Source organism: Hypanus sabinus, chromosome 10 (genome assembly GCF_030144855.1).
Source record: "Hypanus sabinus isolate sHypSab1 chromosome 10, sHypSab1.hap1, whole genome shotgun sequence".
NCBI lineage: Eukaryota > Metazoa > Chordata > Chondrichthyes > Myliobatiformes > Dasyatidae > Hypanus > Hypanus sabinus.
In genome coordinates this window covers 78489399-78505086 of record NC_082715.1, presented here as the reverse complement: position 1 = coordinate 78505086, position 15688 = coordinate 78489399, and the positions used below count along the sequence as shown (strand labels likewise).

At 39.8% G+C, this 15688-nt stretch overlaps 1 protein-coding gene across 6 annotated transcripts in view; it reads right to left on the bottom strand.

Moving 5' to 3' along the window:
• arid4b (AT-rich interaction domain 4B) overlaps positions 1-15688 on the bottom strand; it is a 141428-nt gene that overhangs the window by 78968 nt on the left and 46772 nt on the right. For all 6 annotated transcript variants that reach the window (XR_009514366.1, XM_059982175.1, XM_059982176.1 and 3 more), the window contains exons 5-7: positions 7886-7976; positions 4865-4944; positions 4682-4773 (exon numbers count right to left, since the gene is read on the bottom strand). Coding sequence is in view for 5 of the 6 variants with exons in the window: in XM_059982175.1 (XP_059838158.1) it covers positions 4682-4773; positions 4865-4944; positions 7886-7976 (263 nt within the window). In the remaining variant the exon portion in view is untranslated. The remainder of the gene's footprint in view (positions 1-4681; positions 4774-4864; positions 4945-7885; positions 7977-15688) is intronic.

Genomic DNA, 15688 nt, shown 5'->3' with positions numbered 1-15688 from the left:
ACATGGCAGCATCTCTACTTCCTTAGGAGTTTGCAAAGATTTGACATGACATCTAAAATTTTGATAAACTTCTATAGATGTGTGGTGAGAGTATATTGACTGGCTGCATCTCAGCCTGATATGGAAACACCACTGCCCATGCATGGTAAATCATACAAAAAGTAGTGGATACGGCCCAGTTCATCATGGGTAAACTGTGCACATCATCGAGCACACCTACATGGAATGCTGTCACAGGAAAGCAGCGTCCATCATCAGGGACTCCCACTAATCAGGTCATGCTCTCTTCTCACTGCTGCCATCAGGAGGGTGGTACAGAGGGCTCAGGACCCACAGCATCATATTCAGGAACAGTTATTAACCCTCAACCTCAGGCTCTTGAACCAAAGGGGATAACTGCACTCAACTTCCCTCGCCCCATCACTGAAATGTTTCCACAATCTATGCGATTACTTTCATGGACTTCTCATCTCTGATTCTCGGTATTTATTATTTATGATTAGTGTTTTTCTTTTTTGTATTGGCACAGTCCATCGTCTTTAGCACTCTGATGGAATGGAGAGTTGGTGAAGTCTTTCATTAATTCTATTATGGCTATTATTCTATTATGGATTTATTGATTACACTTGTAAGAAAGTGAATCTCAGGGTAGTATATGGTGACATATATCTACTTCGATAATAAATTTACTTTCAACTTTGAGATAGGTGGGTTGCTTGGGCCGGAAGGGCCTGTTCCCTGCTGTGTGTCAAAATAAAAATTGATAAAACATAAAAGGGAATTAAATCACTTGGAGGTGGGAGCAATAGCAAACAAAATTGGAAGAACAAAAAATACTTGATTCTTTACATGCCAAGAGGCACATCTGAAATGATCGCTTAACTGCTTTCTCTACAGATACTGCCTGTCCTGCTAATCACTTTCACTTTCATTTACTTCACTTCCAAAAATCTGTCACATGTATCTGTAAAACTGATCTTGTTACTTCTCCTCCCCCTTCTTGTTTTTAGGGTTAGCCCAACGCAAATGTCAAAGTAAAACACTACACAATACAGTTTGAAATAGTTCTTCTCACAAATAAGAATGGTCTTATTTATACCAAGTATCCCTATTTCCACTAGTTTGCATGAAAAATAGCTTTCTCTCCTTGTCATACTGACCTGGCTCGTGCATCGTGCAGATGGCTGGGACACAACATCAATGGTCGACCTTGACCAATGGAGGCCTCACACCCCTAGTTCCAGCCTCAAAGTAGACAAGACACTACATTGCAACTAAATAATAACCAGTTCCATGACGGCCACTTACATCAGTCTTACTACTGAAAAACATAAAGGGAACTGAGAACTAAGTAACTCTCAGACTCACTGTGACCCAATGTTCAGGAAGCTCCGTGATAGCAGTTACTTGAGGCAATGCAATGATTCATCACAGGAAGCTTGAGCTCTTTACATTTGTAATAAATATGGTCTGCACTACAGAGAGTTGGCAAGTTTGTGTTAATACAATCTGCCTGGACACAGCATCATCGTATAAAATACAATTGACAGTGCAGAAATATTCTGAGATTTCCGCATGTGAAGGAGGAGATTCTGAGGTCTAAATGACAACCACAGAAGACTGTATTGTGAGGACACCAGTCAGACTTTACAAACTGCTTGATCAATGTTAATTCATTCTACTCCCCCTTGATTCCATTTTGTCTGCTTAACAAAAGTCTAATCTCAGTTTTCAAAATTTCGAACAAACAACAGCTGAATGCGAGTGGCCCAGTGTTCGACAACCTTCTGTGTGAAGACATACTTCCTAAAGAAGTTTACCACTATTAATAAAGTGTTTGCCTAAATCAATTTAACCATTGGGCCTCTGCAACCTGGTGGTTAAATTGGATCAGAATATACTATCTCAGATTAAAAAAACAGAGTGGAGGTGGTTCAATACAATTCGATTTGGATATTTATATGTTAGATTATACTTAATGCCAAGAAGAGAAAAAAAGATAGATGCCTGCATGCCCTGTTCACTGGCCATCCAGGCCACGACCCCTTCTTGCTATCACCATCGGGCAGGAGGTGTCCACATCAGCAGGTTCTGGAACAGTTATTACCCTACAGCCAGTCAACCAGCATGGATAATTTCAATCACAACTCTGAACTGATTCTATGACCTACAGATTCACTTTCAAGGACTCTTTACAACTCATGTTCTCAGTATTATTATTTTTAATTTGCACATTTTGTTTTTTGTACATTGATTGTTTGCCAGGTTTTATGTATATTTTTCATTAGTTCTATCGTATTTCTTCATTTTCCTGTAAATATCTGCAAGAAAATGAATCTCAAGGCAGCACATGGTGACACATATGTATTTTGAGAATATATTTACTTTGAACCTTGACAGACAGTGAACCATTGGATGAGAATGCAGCCTAAGATGAAAAGACAACCACTGTTACAAGCCCTAAACTGCCAATATAGTACTGTCATCTTGCAAAAGTGACAGCAATGCTTGTTCCACCTGACGGAGGCATAGGGCAGAATGCATTCAAATTGCAAAATAAAAGACCTGGAGTACATTTCAGTTACTTGATAAAATTAAGTAAGGTACAAAATGTGTGGACATTATAGACTACTGACTGCAATGTCTTGTGAGAGGAATGAACTGACATGAATAGTTAATAATACATTATTCAAATTCACTGTAACTTAAATATGGAATAAAAGGATGTATCCTTTGGCTTTATTTAAAGCAGAGTTGACAGGTTCTAGATTAGAAGGAGTGTCAAGGGTCATGGGGAGAAGGTAGAAGAATGTGGTTAAGAGGGACAATAAATCAGCCATGATGGAATGGTGGAGCAGTCTTGGTAGATCAAATGGCCTAATCCTGCTGCTAAATTTTATGGTTTTATGGTCTAAAGGCTCTGAAGATGAAAATTTATGAACAAATGTTACGTTTGACACACATTACTCCTGATGGTTCTCATTGGGGCACATCTTTTGTTCTGTTGCTCACCTGGCTTTAAAGACAAAACAATCAAAATAATTTCAAAATGTGTTACTTGACCAGGAAGCCACTGTAGCTCCTATGTGTTGAGGCACAAGAGAATACTTGAGAGATTTCACAGAACTCTCAATAGATGGGGAAAAAACAAGGTGGGCTTGGGATGCTGTATCGTAGCATAATGTTTAGAATAATGCTATTATAGCACCAGCGATCATCGTTCAGGGTTCAATTCCTGCTACTGCCTGAAAGGAGTTTACATTCTACCCGTGAATACATGCATTTCTTCCAGGTGCTCTGGTTTCCTCACATATTCCAAAGACAAATGGTGATGGTTAGTGAGTTGTGGGCACACTATGTTGATGCTGGAAGTGTGGTGACACTTGCAGGCTGCCTAGCACAACCCTTGCTGATCTGATTTGACGCTAACAATGCATTTCACTATATGTTTCGATGTACATGACATGACAAATAAAACTAACTTAATCTTTTAAAATGTCATACAGTTCTCACTTTTACAATCAAAGTCCAACTCAGGCAAATGAAATTAAAACTTATCTTTCTTTCTACAGTGAGATACTCATTTAAAGTGAATGAGGTACTTAACCGACCTCGGAGTGGTTGGAACTCATCGAAGATAGGTGAACAACAACTCTCATTACTGAGGAGGCCCTCCGTTGGTCGAGGGCGACCACAGATGTTGCAATACGTAGCATGTGAGTGTATCCAAATCCAACCCTTGTCATCTATAGCGAGAGGGTGGCAAATCTGTGGAATTCATTGCCACAGGTGCCTGTGGAGGCCAAGTCATTGGATATATTCAAAGCCAATGTTAACAGGTTCTTGATTAGTAAGGGTGTCAAAAGTTATGGAGAGAAGGTAGAAGAATGGGGTTGAGAGGGATAATAAATAGGCCATGATTGAATGGTAGAGCACTCAATTAGTTGAATGGCCTAATTCTGTTCCTGTCTTATGATCTTGTAGAAAAGGAGATTCAGAGGAATGTCAAGGGGTGGAAGATAATTGAATCAGGACCTGTTAATATTTTAAGCTACATATCCTGAACACAAATTTAAATCTTCACTGTAAATACAAATGAGAAATCATGTGAAGGAAAAAGTCTTTGCCAATTTGTTAGACTGCACTTAGACATCCCCACCCGTAACAACGTTGCTAAACTTTGCAATTACAACATAAGAGATCTAAGTAGGTAGTTTACATTACAAGCAATAGAATTTACAATGAGGTATAAAAGTTGGATGGATATGCATTTCTTAATATTGTTTATATTAATAACAATAATAATGGTTTAAGAAAGTACATGCAATATATTTGCAAGTTATGTTAATACATGCCCTAAGGATATTTAATGATGCAGTCACTAGGGACAGTGCTCTGGCATGGAAAGACAATGGAACAGCTAGATTGTTCATTTTTCATAGCACGACTGAGATGGCAATGGAAACTCTGGCAAACAGTTTTAAAGAAATTTAGGAGAACGCTCCCCCACCATGGGAGGTGCAGTAAACTTTACATCCAAGTTACATGGAAGTCATTTGTATAGATTTTTAAAGGCACTGAAGAAAACTACTAGGCCCGCCAAATCATTGCCAGTATAAGTGAACAGAAATATCTTAAAAGTTTTATATTCCAAATCTATATACTACTAATTATTACTCACACTGGATTAGACCTTCTTCCTCGGTTGGACTTCTTTCCAATGACAGGAGTGCCAAAATGTTCAGGATTGGTAAGAGGCAACTGATCAAGAGTCTAAAACATCAGCAAGCAAAACACAATCAACAGATCCATAGGAAACCCAGGATCAAATCAGCAACGTGAAATGTTTCTTTTCTCCACTAACCTCACTTTCAGCAAAGTGTCTCTCTCCTTTCAGGCAGAGGGACGTTCGTCTCAATGTTCTTTCATCACCATCATCAAAAACTGTAATCAGACACACATAAAGTTACTTTATAAAGTTTCGGAGACAATGGACAACAAATGCATACAGATCTCTGCACAGCAACAGGCCATTTGGCCCAACAGCACTATGCTTGTATTTATGCTCTACACAAGCATTATTCTAAGGTACATCTCATCCTAGATCAAGCTTACCCAGAAATGGATCTATGCCACTTCCTTCAAGCATTACCTCTGACATTAAATGCCACATTCTCACTACTCCATGGATATATTTCCACCGGATTTATTTTTCTTACATTTATGTCTCCTAGTTTTTGGCTGACATATTTCCTTTCATCTACTCTATCAAAGCCTGCCAGTGCTTAAAAAAATATAACTCCACTTTTATAAAGATGATTATAAATTCTCAACTTTGTTATCAACTTTACAGATCATTTTATCATGTACTTTCCAGTGCCTATGCATAACACTCAAGTACAGTCTAACTAATCTGTTAAAAAAATTTAACATGGTGTCTCTGCTTTTCACTTTGAGTTCTAGAAATAACTTAGTGCATGGCTTGAACTTTTCATGCTCCATCTTAAATCAAGATATTCTTGACTTGATCTTTGAGTTCCACATCCTTCTCCTCCTGGTCGCAAGTACAGGAAAGTTAACTTGATAACAAGAAAAGTGGTTGGTGAACACTGACTAAAATGTCCATAAGACCACAAGACATGGGAGCCAAATTAGGCCATTCAGCCCATCAAGTCTACCCTGCCTTTTCGTTATAGGTCATTTATTTTCCCTTTCAATGCCATTCTCTGCCTTCTCCACATAACTTTCTATGCCTTTACTGATCAACCTCATAACTAATAAATCTAATAACTTGGTCTCCACGACAATCTGAATTCATTAATAAATGTGCTAAATATACTGGATTCAAACTTTCAATACTTCCTACTGAACATGAGCATGAGCTTTTATGTTTCCAGTAGAATAACATACAAGTAACAGAATGCTAATCTATCTAAAATGTAATAAGCATTGCAGAACATAGTACTATGGTGATACTCATGACGCAGTGCTGTCCTTTTATCATACTCTAAGATCAACCTATCCCATCCCGCCGACATAGCCCCCATTTTTCCATCGTCCATGTGTCTAAGAGTCTCTTAGATTACCATACTAATAAGCATTATACTAATTATTCTGACAAGAGTGGAGTGTAAGAGAGATTAAGTGCAAAAGACCAAAAAAAAGCTACAACAGAGTAGTAGACAAACCTAAGTCTTCCATATACATTTGCACGAGAAAGGACGCAAGGAATAACAAGTTAAATAGGCCGGAATAATGGCAGAGGAGAGGTATCCTCAATGGAGATGACAGTCCTTGAGCCAAAAAGAATGTTGGTGAATTAAGGAGAAGTGGAGTTTCAGGAACCCATCCTTGTGGGCAGGGCAAGAGTCCAGGATACAGGCAGGTAGTTAGCTTACAAATAAGAGAAAATCTGCAGATGCCGAAAATCCGAGCAACTCACACAAAATGCTGGAGGAACTCAGCAGACCAGGTAGCATCAAAGTAAAAAAAATACAGTCAACATTCCCCGTGACTGCTTGGCTTTCCTCCAGGTGCTCTAGTTTCTTCTCATATTCCAGAGATATATAGGTTAAGGTTAGGATTAGTAAATCATGCTATGTTGGTGACACTGCTGATGTCTCAACACATTTTCAGACTAAGTTGGTCATTGTATATTTTGTTGAAAATAAAGCTATTCTTTAAAATCTTTCTTGAACTCACTTTATAGTATAATGTAATTTTTTTATGTTCTTCATTCTTTCTCCAAAAATCAATACAGCACATTTTTCTGTATTAATTTCATCTATCATGAAGCCTTACACTTGGTCCTAAAAACCTCACTGCAAAAAGCCTTCCAGTCATAAAGATCACTTGTCAACCACTGCCTTTGTATCCTGCAACTGAGCCAATTTTGGCTATAACCTACCAGATTTGTAATTTGCTAAACTTTATGTCGAGTATCTAACACACTACCATCCTTGCCCCTTGCTTGTTCTGAGAACATTCAATTATCAGTTAGATAGGACCATCCTAACTCAAACCCATGATGAATATTCTTGTTTAACCATTGCCTTCCTTAAGGACTATCCATCGCAATATTTTCTTCTGTTAGGTTGATCGGACTATCCCTTTCTCCATTTTAAATAGCCTTCTGGTAGTCCTGTTTTCGGATCCTCTCTAACTACTATGCTCTGTTGAGATTCAGATTCATTTAGCACAATGAAATGCCTCACACAGTGGAAAGAGGAAACTCCTCTTTTTTCTCAGCAGAAGCAATACACTTCAACCAGGTCTGACAATGTACCTACGATAAAACACACCAAAAGACCACATCAGTAACAAAAGATGTGATGGGGTACATTCTTTGGGATAGTTTTCCCATCCTTGCTGTTGGAACCCTTTTTGCTGTATGCCACCTGTAAGACTTAGGACCAGCACAGTAGCATAGTGGTTAGTGTAATGCTATTACTGTGCCAGCGACCAGGGTTCAATTCCCGTCATTATCTGAAAGGAGTTTAAACATTCTCCCCGTGAGTGCATGGTTTTCTTCCAGATGCTGAGGATGCCTCCCACACACATCCTACAGATAGGATTTAGTGAGTTACAGGCATGCTATACTGGCTCTGGAGATGTGAAGACATTTACGGTCTGTCCCCAGCACATCCTCAGACTGTGTTAGCTGAAATGACGCATTTCACTGTATGTCTCAATGTATGTGTGACAAATAAAGCTAATTTTTAATCTTTCACCCAACATTCTTCCTGGAGAAATTAATTGTGAACCTGCTAATGGTCTCCAATAGTTTTCCCACCATTGATATTGGATCTGTAATCATTCATTTTCCCCTTTTTGTGCTACTAGGAATATTTAGCTGCAGCACAAGTTAGAATTACTGTTTTCTTACCCACAGTGTACCAGCTTGCATCAGTCAGCTTATTGATGACTGCTTCTTGGCAAGTTCCATCAGGGTTCTTGACTTCGACAACTGCTCCTACCTGCAATGCAAGTCACAATTAGACAGTAATGCGTCAAGCAGAAGCATCATCCATCAGCTGCAATTATTCAAAAGCATATTCAAGAGTTACTCAGAGAGCTGCAGGGTAGAAATTGAGAACTGGATAAATGCTTCTGAAAACTACAGTTAAGGATCAGGTACAGGAGCCTGAAGACTCCTTCAAGGTTTTAGGAACAGCTTCTTCCTCTCTGCCATAAGATTTCTGATCAGACCATGAAGCCATGAACATTTTTTTATATATGTGTGTGTGTGTGTGTGTGTGTGTGTGTGTGTGTGTGTGTGTGTATAAATGTGTATATGTGTGTATATATGTATACATATGTGTATACATATATATACACACACACATATATATCACACATATATTATATACACACACACACACACACATATTATATATATATATATATACACACACACACACACACACACACACAAATATCTCAACATATATCAGTGATAACAGATCTGATTCTGATAAATAGATCAAACGTAGCCAGCTGATGCAGGGATGCAGGGCAGCCTGGAACACGTTTCTCTTACAGCTGTACCTCACTAAACAAAACACCAGACAGCATTACATTGAGCAACTTAGATTAATATTACACCTTCAACATATTCTTCCAGAGTAACAAAGATGGTTGGAGTTTTGTGCACTGACTCGACTTCAAAATGGAGTGGAATGGGAGACAGGGTTCCTGAATGGGCAGTGATGACATCACAAAGAAGTTAGATGACTTTACATATAATACTGGGTCTATATGATTAATTGGACTGAGAGTTTTCTACAGTTTGCTTTTCACTGGGATGGAATGGAAATGTCTTCAGGATGAGTGACAAGCTTGGTTGACGAACTACTTTTTATTTCCTACTTATCAACCATATAAAGTAAAAACCAGTTTTACAGATGTCAGCATAAGCGAATGAGTTAAGAGAAAGGACAAGTTTTTGTCTGAGTTCACTGGGTTCACTAATACACTTAACAAATTTGATTTACCCAGGAAAACAGAGTTTACTTCAAGAACAAATATCACTAATTTTTCCCAATAAAAACAAAAACTGAACATAATTAGAATAAAATGATTGGCTCAATATATTTAATTATTTTGTCATTGAAGAGACTCAGACACATGGATGAAAGAGAAATGGAAGCCTATGAGCGAGGGAATCATTAGATTGATCTTGGAGTAGGTTAAAACATCATGGGCCAAAGTCCTGTACTGTAATATCACAGGACCTTAAAACATAGGAGCATCTGGGCCTTCAATTTTGCTCTGCCATTCAAACATGGCTGATTTATTATCCTTCTTAACTCCATTTTCCTGCCTCCTCCCCGTAAACTTTGATGCTCTTATGAATCAGGAACCTATCAACTTCCACTTTAAATATACTTACTGACGTGGTCTTCATAAGCATCTGCAGCATTGAATTCCACCGATTCATGATATTCTGGCTATTGAAGTTCCTCCTCAAAAGGGACATCCTTCTATTCAGAAGTTTCCCACTTTATTTCTGCTCTTAAACACTGACATTCCTTTCTGCCTCCTGCCTGCACTGTTCTACAGTACATTCTATGTTCTAAAATCGGTCTGAATCACTGATATCAGTGTAATCATGAAGCTCAGTTTATTTGTTAACTATTAAAACTTAACTTCTTTTGCTGGGAATATCACTGTCACTAATTGTAGCCAGATTCCCCAAAGAAATTCAAGTTATCAGAAAACTTTGGTCAACATCAGGAAATATGGTATTTGCACAGATAACCAAAAGTTTGTTTAAAGAGTCATTAATATAAGGGAGAACTGAAAAGCTTAAGACGTTAGGAATTTGAGCGCTGAGAATTCAAACAGATAAAATATGGCTGTCAAATAAAGGTGCAAAAGAAAGCAGGGATGTATTAAGAGCTTACAAGGATGTAGAATTCAAGAAGTTACAGAGATAGAGAGGGAAAGGCCATGAATATATCTGAAAAGACTGAGAATCTTACATTTTAAATTGGACAGTAAATGGGTGCAAAAACCATGATGCAACATGGTCCACAGGTTTATGGAAAGGCTTCAGTTTAGAGGGAATAGAAAAATAGGATCACTCAGAGGCATCGAGGGAGGAATTCATCAATAAATATCACCCCACCAGTCTCTGCTCTTAGCTCACCAGCATCAAGTTTAGAATTGCTATTCACTGGGTTGGTGGTGGTGGGGGGAGATGGATAAGAGATATGGCTGTGGAGGAGATGGGGCTGCCTGACAAACAACTTAAAAGCATCAATGCCAAGAACTTTTCTTTTTATTACAAATGAGACACAAGAAATTAAAGTATGCCTGCAAAGAGAATGTTTCCATAATTTTGTTTGCAGAGGTTATACAGAATATTGAGAATTTCAAGATAACAACATACTTGTTACTTCAGATCTGATGCAGCACAAAACACAATAAGATAACGAAAACAACAATTTAAAAAATCACAATTAATATAAATACATAAGATAGCTTGTATACAGATTAATTGTATGTCCATAAAATGATGCCAGACACAAGAGTGTCTATACATAAGGTGACTGACAGGAGATGGTGGGTAGGGTGTGTTGATAGGTGGAGTTGTTGAATAGCCTTACTGTTTGTGGAAAGTAACTGTTTTTAGTCTCGGTATGGATGCTACTTAGCCTTGTCCAAGATGGGATTGGGACAAACAGTCCTTAAGGAAGATGGGAGGGATCCTTCATGATGCTCTGAAGAAGGGTCTCAGTCCAAAAAGTCAAATGTTTATTCATTTCCACAGTCCTGCCTGACCTGCTGAGTTCCTCCAGCATTCTGTGTGTTGCTTTGGATTTCAACCATCTTAAAGTTCAAAGTAAATTTTAACAATAAACTACATGTTGCATATGTCACCATGTACAACCTTGAGATTCATTTTCTTGTTGGCATACTGAACAAATCTAAAGAATAGTAACTATAACAGAATCAGTGAAAGACCACCCAACTAGGGCATTCAACCAGAGTGCAGAAGACAACAAGCTGTGCAAATACAAAAAGAAGAAACAATTATATAAATAATTAGTCAATAAATATCAGAACATTTCAATGATGGGGCAAGTAGTGTTGAGTGAAGTTATCCCCTTTGGTTAAAGAGCCTGATGGTTAAGGGGTAGTAACTGTACCTGAACCAGGTGTTGCAAGTCCTGAGGCTCCTGTATCTTCTTCACAACAGCAGAAGTGAGAAGAGAGTATGTCCTGGCTGGTGAGGGTCCCTGATGATGATGCTGCTTTTCTGCAACAGCATTCCATGCAGATGTGCTCAATGGTTGGAAGGCCTTTACCTGTGATTACAGCTCAACAGCTAACACCATCACCCCTCAAAGTTAATTAGTAAACTCCAAGACCTGGGCCTCAAAACCCCCCTTGTGCAATTGGATCCTGGATTTCCTCCCTTGTAGACCCCAGTCAGTTTGAATTAGCCAGAATCTCCATCAGCCGAGGATCACCACAGGGATGTGTACTTAACCCCCTGTTCTACTCGCTTTACACCTGTGACTGTGTGGGTTAGTACAGCTCCAACACCATGTACAAGTTTACTGATGACACCACTGTTGTGGGCTGTATCAAAGGTGAATCAGCATATAGGAGGGGATTGCAAATTTGACTGAATGGTGTAATAACAACAACCTCTCACTCAACGTCAATAAGACCAAAGAACTGATTGTAGACTTCAGGAGAGGGAAACCAATGGTCCACGAGCCAGTGATCATCACAGAATCAGAGGTGGAGAGGGTCAATAACTTTAAATTCCTGTGTGTGTCACTACCTCAGAGGACCTGTCCATATAAATATAATTGCAAAAAAGCACAATAGCATCTCTACCTCCTCAGGAGACCGTAGAGATTCAGCATGCACCAAAAACCTTGGTAAACTCCTATAGATGAGTGGTGGAAAGTGTGCTGATTGGCTGCTTTTAGGCCTGGGAGAGGAACATCAATGCTTTTGAGCAGAAAATCCTACAAAAGGAATTTGGCCCAGTATGTCATGGTAAAACCCTCCCGACCTTTGGGTATATTTACATGAAATATTGCCATAGAAAGCAGCATCCATCATCAAAGATCCTTACCACCCAGGGCATGCTCTTTTCTCACTGTGGCCATCAAGTAGAAGGTACAAGTGCCTCAGGACTCACACCGCCAGGTTAAAGAACAGTACTACCCAAAACTATCAGGCTCTTGAACAGAAAGAGATAACTATGCTCATTTAAGGACTCTGTTATATTGTTATTTCATGTTTGTCTTTTATTACTATTTATTTATATCTGCATTTGCAGAGTTTGTTTATAGTTCCTTAAGTTTGCAATTACTCTTCTATAGGTTTGCTACGTATGACCCTAGAAAAAGAATCCCAAGGTTGTACATGGTGACACATACAGGAAAGTACACCGATAATAAAATTTTACTTTGAACTTTGATGCACTGGGCCATATTGACTACTTTTTGTGGAGTTTTACATACAAGGACATTGGTGTTTCCATACCAGGCTGTTACACAACCAGTCAATATACTCTCCACTGCACATCTATGGAAGTTTGTAAAGAAGCTCAGAGACCTCGGCCTTCATGCTGCCTTGTGTAGCTGGATCCTACACTTCTTGTCAGATCACTGGCAACTGGTGAGAGTGGGCTCCCTCACCTCTGCCCCTCAGGCACCTCTTTCACTCTCTGTATATATACCCTTGACTGTGTTGTCACCCACAGCTCCAACCTGCTAATTAAGTTTGCTGATGAATCTACATTGATTGGCCTAATGAGGCAGCCTACTGAGAAGAAGTCATCACCCTGACACAGTGGTGTCAAGAAAATAACTGCTCCCTCAACGTTGCAAAAACAAAGGAGCTGGTTGTGGATTACAGGAGGAACGTAGACAGGCTAACCTCTATTGACATCAATGGATCTGGGGTTGGGAGAGTGAACAGCGCTAAGTCCCTCATTACTGATGATCTCACGTGGTCTGTACATACCAGCTCTGTGGTGAAAAAAGCAGAACAGCACCTCTTTCACCTGAGACGGTTGAAGAAGTTTGGTATGGGCACCCAAATTCTAAGAACTTTCTACAGGGGCACAATTGAGAGCTTCCTGACTGGCTGCATCACTGCCTGGTATGGGAACCGTACTTCCCTCAATCACAGGGCTCTGCAGAGAGTGGTGTGGACAGCCCAGTGCATCTGTAGATGTGGATTTCTCACTATTCAGGACATTTACAAAGACAGGTGTGTAAAAAGGGCCTGAAGGATCATCGGGCTCCTGAGTCACCCCAACCACAAACTGTTCAAGCTGTTATCATCAGGGAAATGGTACTGCAGCATAAAAGCCAGGACCAACAGACTCCGGGACAGCTTCTTCCACCAGGCCATCAGACTGATTAATTCATGCTGATACAATTGTCTTTCTATGTTACATTGACTGTCCTCTTGTACATACTGTTTATTATAAATTGATATAAATTGCACATTTAGACAGAGACATAATGTAAAGATTTTTACTCCTCAGGTATGTAAAGGATGCAAGTAATAAAATCAACTCAATTCAAGTTTCAGATGTCAGCCGAATCTTCGCAAACTTTTAAAGTAGAGACACTGCCATGCTTTGTTTGTAATTGCACTTACGTGCAGGTTCTCTGAAATAATAACACCTAGGAATTTCAAGTTGCTAGTCCTCCAATGGGGATTGGCTCGTGGACCTCTGGTTTCCTTCTCCTGAAGTCTATATAATCAGTTTCTTAGTCTTGCTGACATTGAGTAAAAGGTTGTTGTTATAACACCATTCAGCCAGATTGGATGCAAGCACCTTTGGGCGATAGTCATTGAAGCAGGTCACCATGTTCTTCTGAAGCAGAAGCAAGAGGTTAAAGATGTCAGTTTAACCAGTTGATCAACGTAGCCAGGTATCCTGTCCAGGTCAGATGCTTTTTGTGGGTTCACCCTCCTGAAGGCACCTTGCACATTGGATTCAGAGCCAGAAAACTTAGGATCATAGAGAATGTAGACTTCATGGTGGTTCCACCATGTTTTGATGGTCAAAGAGAGCACAGAAAGCATTGAACACATCAGGAAGCCTGATCCTGCTGTCTCCCATGTCACTTGATTTAATTTTATAAGAGGTGATAATATTCAAGACCTGCCACAACCATTGAGCATCCTTTGTTGATTCAAGTTTTGTCTGGAATTTCCACTTTGTCTGAGAGATAGTTTTCCGGAGATCATGCTTGGACCTCTTGTAACTTTGTTAGTCACCAGACTTGAATGCCTCTGAGGTGCCTCTCAGCAGATTTCAGATCTCATGGTTCATCCAGGGCTCCTGATTGGGAAGAATTTGAATGATTTTGTGGGGACACACTCAGTTACAGCTGTTTTAATAAAGTCCATTACTACCATGGTGTATTCATTCAGATCCCCAGATGAGTGCTTGTACACAGTCTAGTCCACTGATTCGAAGCAATCCTGTAGTCACTCCTCTGCGTCCCGCAACTGCTTCTTTGTTGTTTTAATCTCTGAAGCTTTGCACTTTAGCGTCTGCCTGTAGGCAGGTAGGAGAAGGGCAGCCAAGTTATCTGATTTACCGAAATGTGGTCTGGGCAAGGAACAGTAGGCATTCCTTAAGAGTGGTCTAGTGTGTGGGGTCCTCTGGTGCTACAAGTTATGCTGAAGGTAACAGGACAGGGTTTTCTTCAAACAAGCCTGGTTGATGTTCTCGACTAGGATTTGAAATGAGTCAGGATGGACTGTTTCTTGCTTCTTGTTTATCATGAGGTATCAAGCAAGCGCTTGATTATAGTCGGCTGCTGGTAGTATGTAAAATGTGGTCAGGATTATGGAAGAGAACTCCCTAGGTAAATAGAACAGACAGCATTTGACCATTAGGTGTTCAAGGTCAGGGGAACACGAGTTTAACAAAATTGCCACATCAGAGCATCAATGAGAGTTTATCATAAAACACATGCCTCCTCTTTTTGACTTTCCCATAACAGCAGTTTGGTCCTTTCTGTAAATCAAGAAGCCTTCAGGTTTGATCCCGGTGTCTGGCGTGCCCGGAGAAAGCCACATTTCAATCAATGGAACAGACCTTCATTTCTCTTCGATTGAGCTGTCTTGCCCTCGGGGTCCTCAAGTTTGTTCTCCAGTGAATGCACATTTGCCAATAAGATGCTGGGTAGAGGAAGTCTCATCCTTCTGCGTTTCAGCCTGGCTTGGAGTCCCCTCCCCAGCCCCCAACTCACTTTTGGCCATGGCGATGAACCTTCCACCTTTTAAAGGTTCCGTGCCTCCATGGTCCACCGAATCCTTCAGTTGATCATGAGATCTGAAAATCATCCAGTTGATTTAAAAATCCATTGCTTTAAGAGAAGTTACAGATTGGAGTGGACTGCGAGTATTTTAAAAGGAACAATTTGCTGTAGCTCACGTAACATTGCCAATGATCACTGGCGCCATCTTGAACACCAATCTGCAAAATTTCTTGTATTTATGATGTTATTGGCCCTTTCCTGGCACCTTTCTGTATATATGTCCTTAATGGTGGATAGGCTGTTGCTGGTGATGCGGTTTCAACTTCCCAACTTACAGCCTCCTGTCTGCCACTGTACAGTTTCCATACCATGCAGTGATGCATGGTATCTGTAGAATGACATGAATATGGATGTGCATAATGTCTAATCAA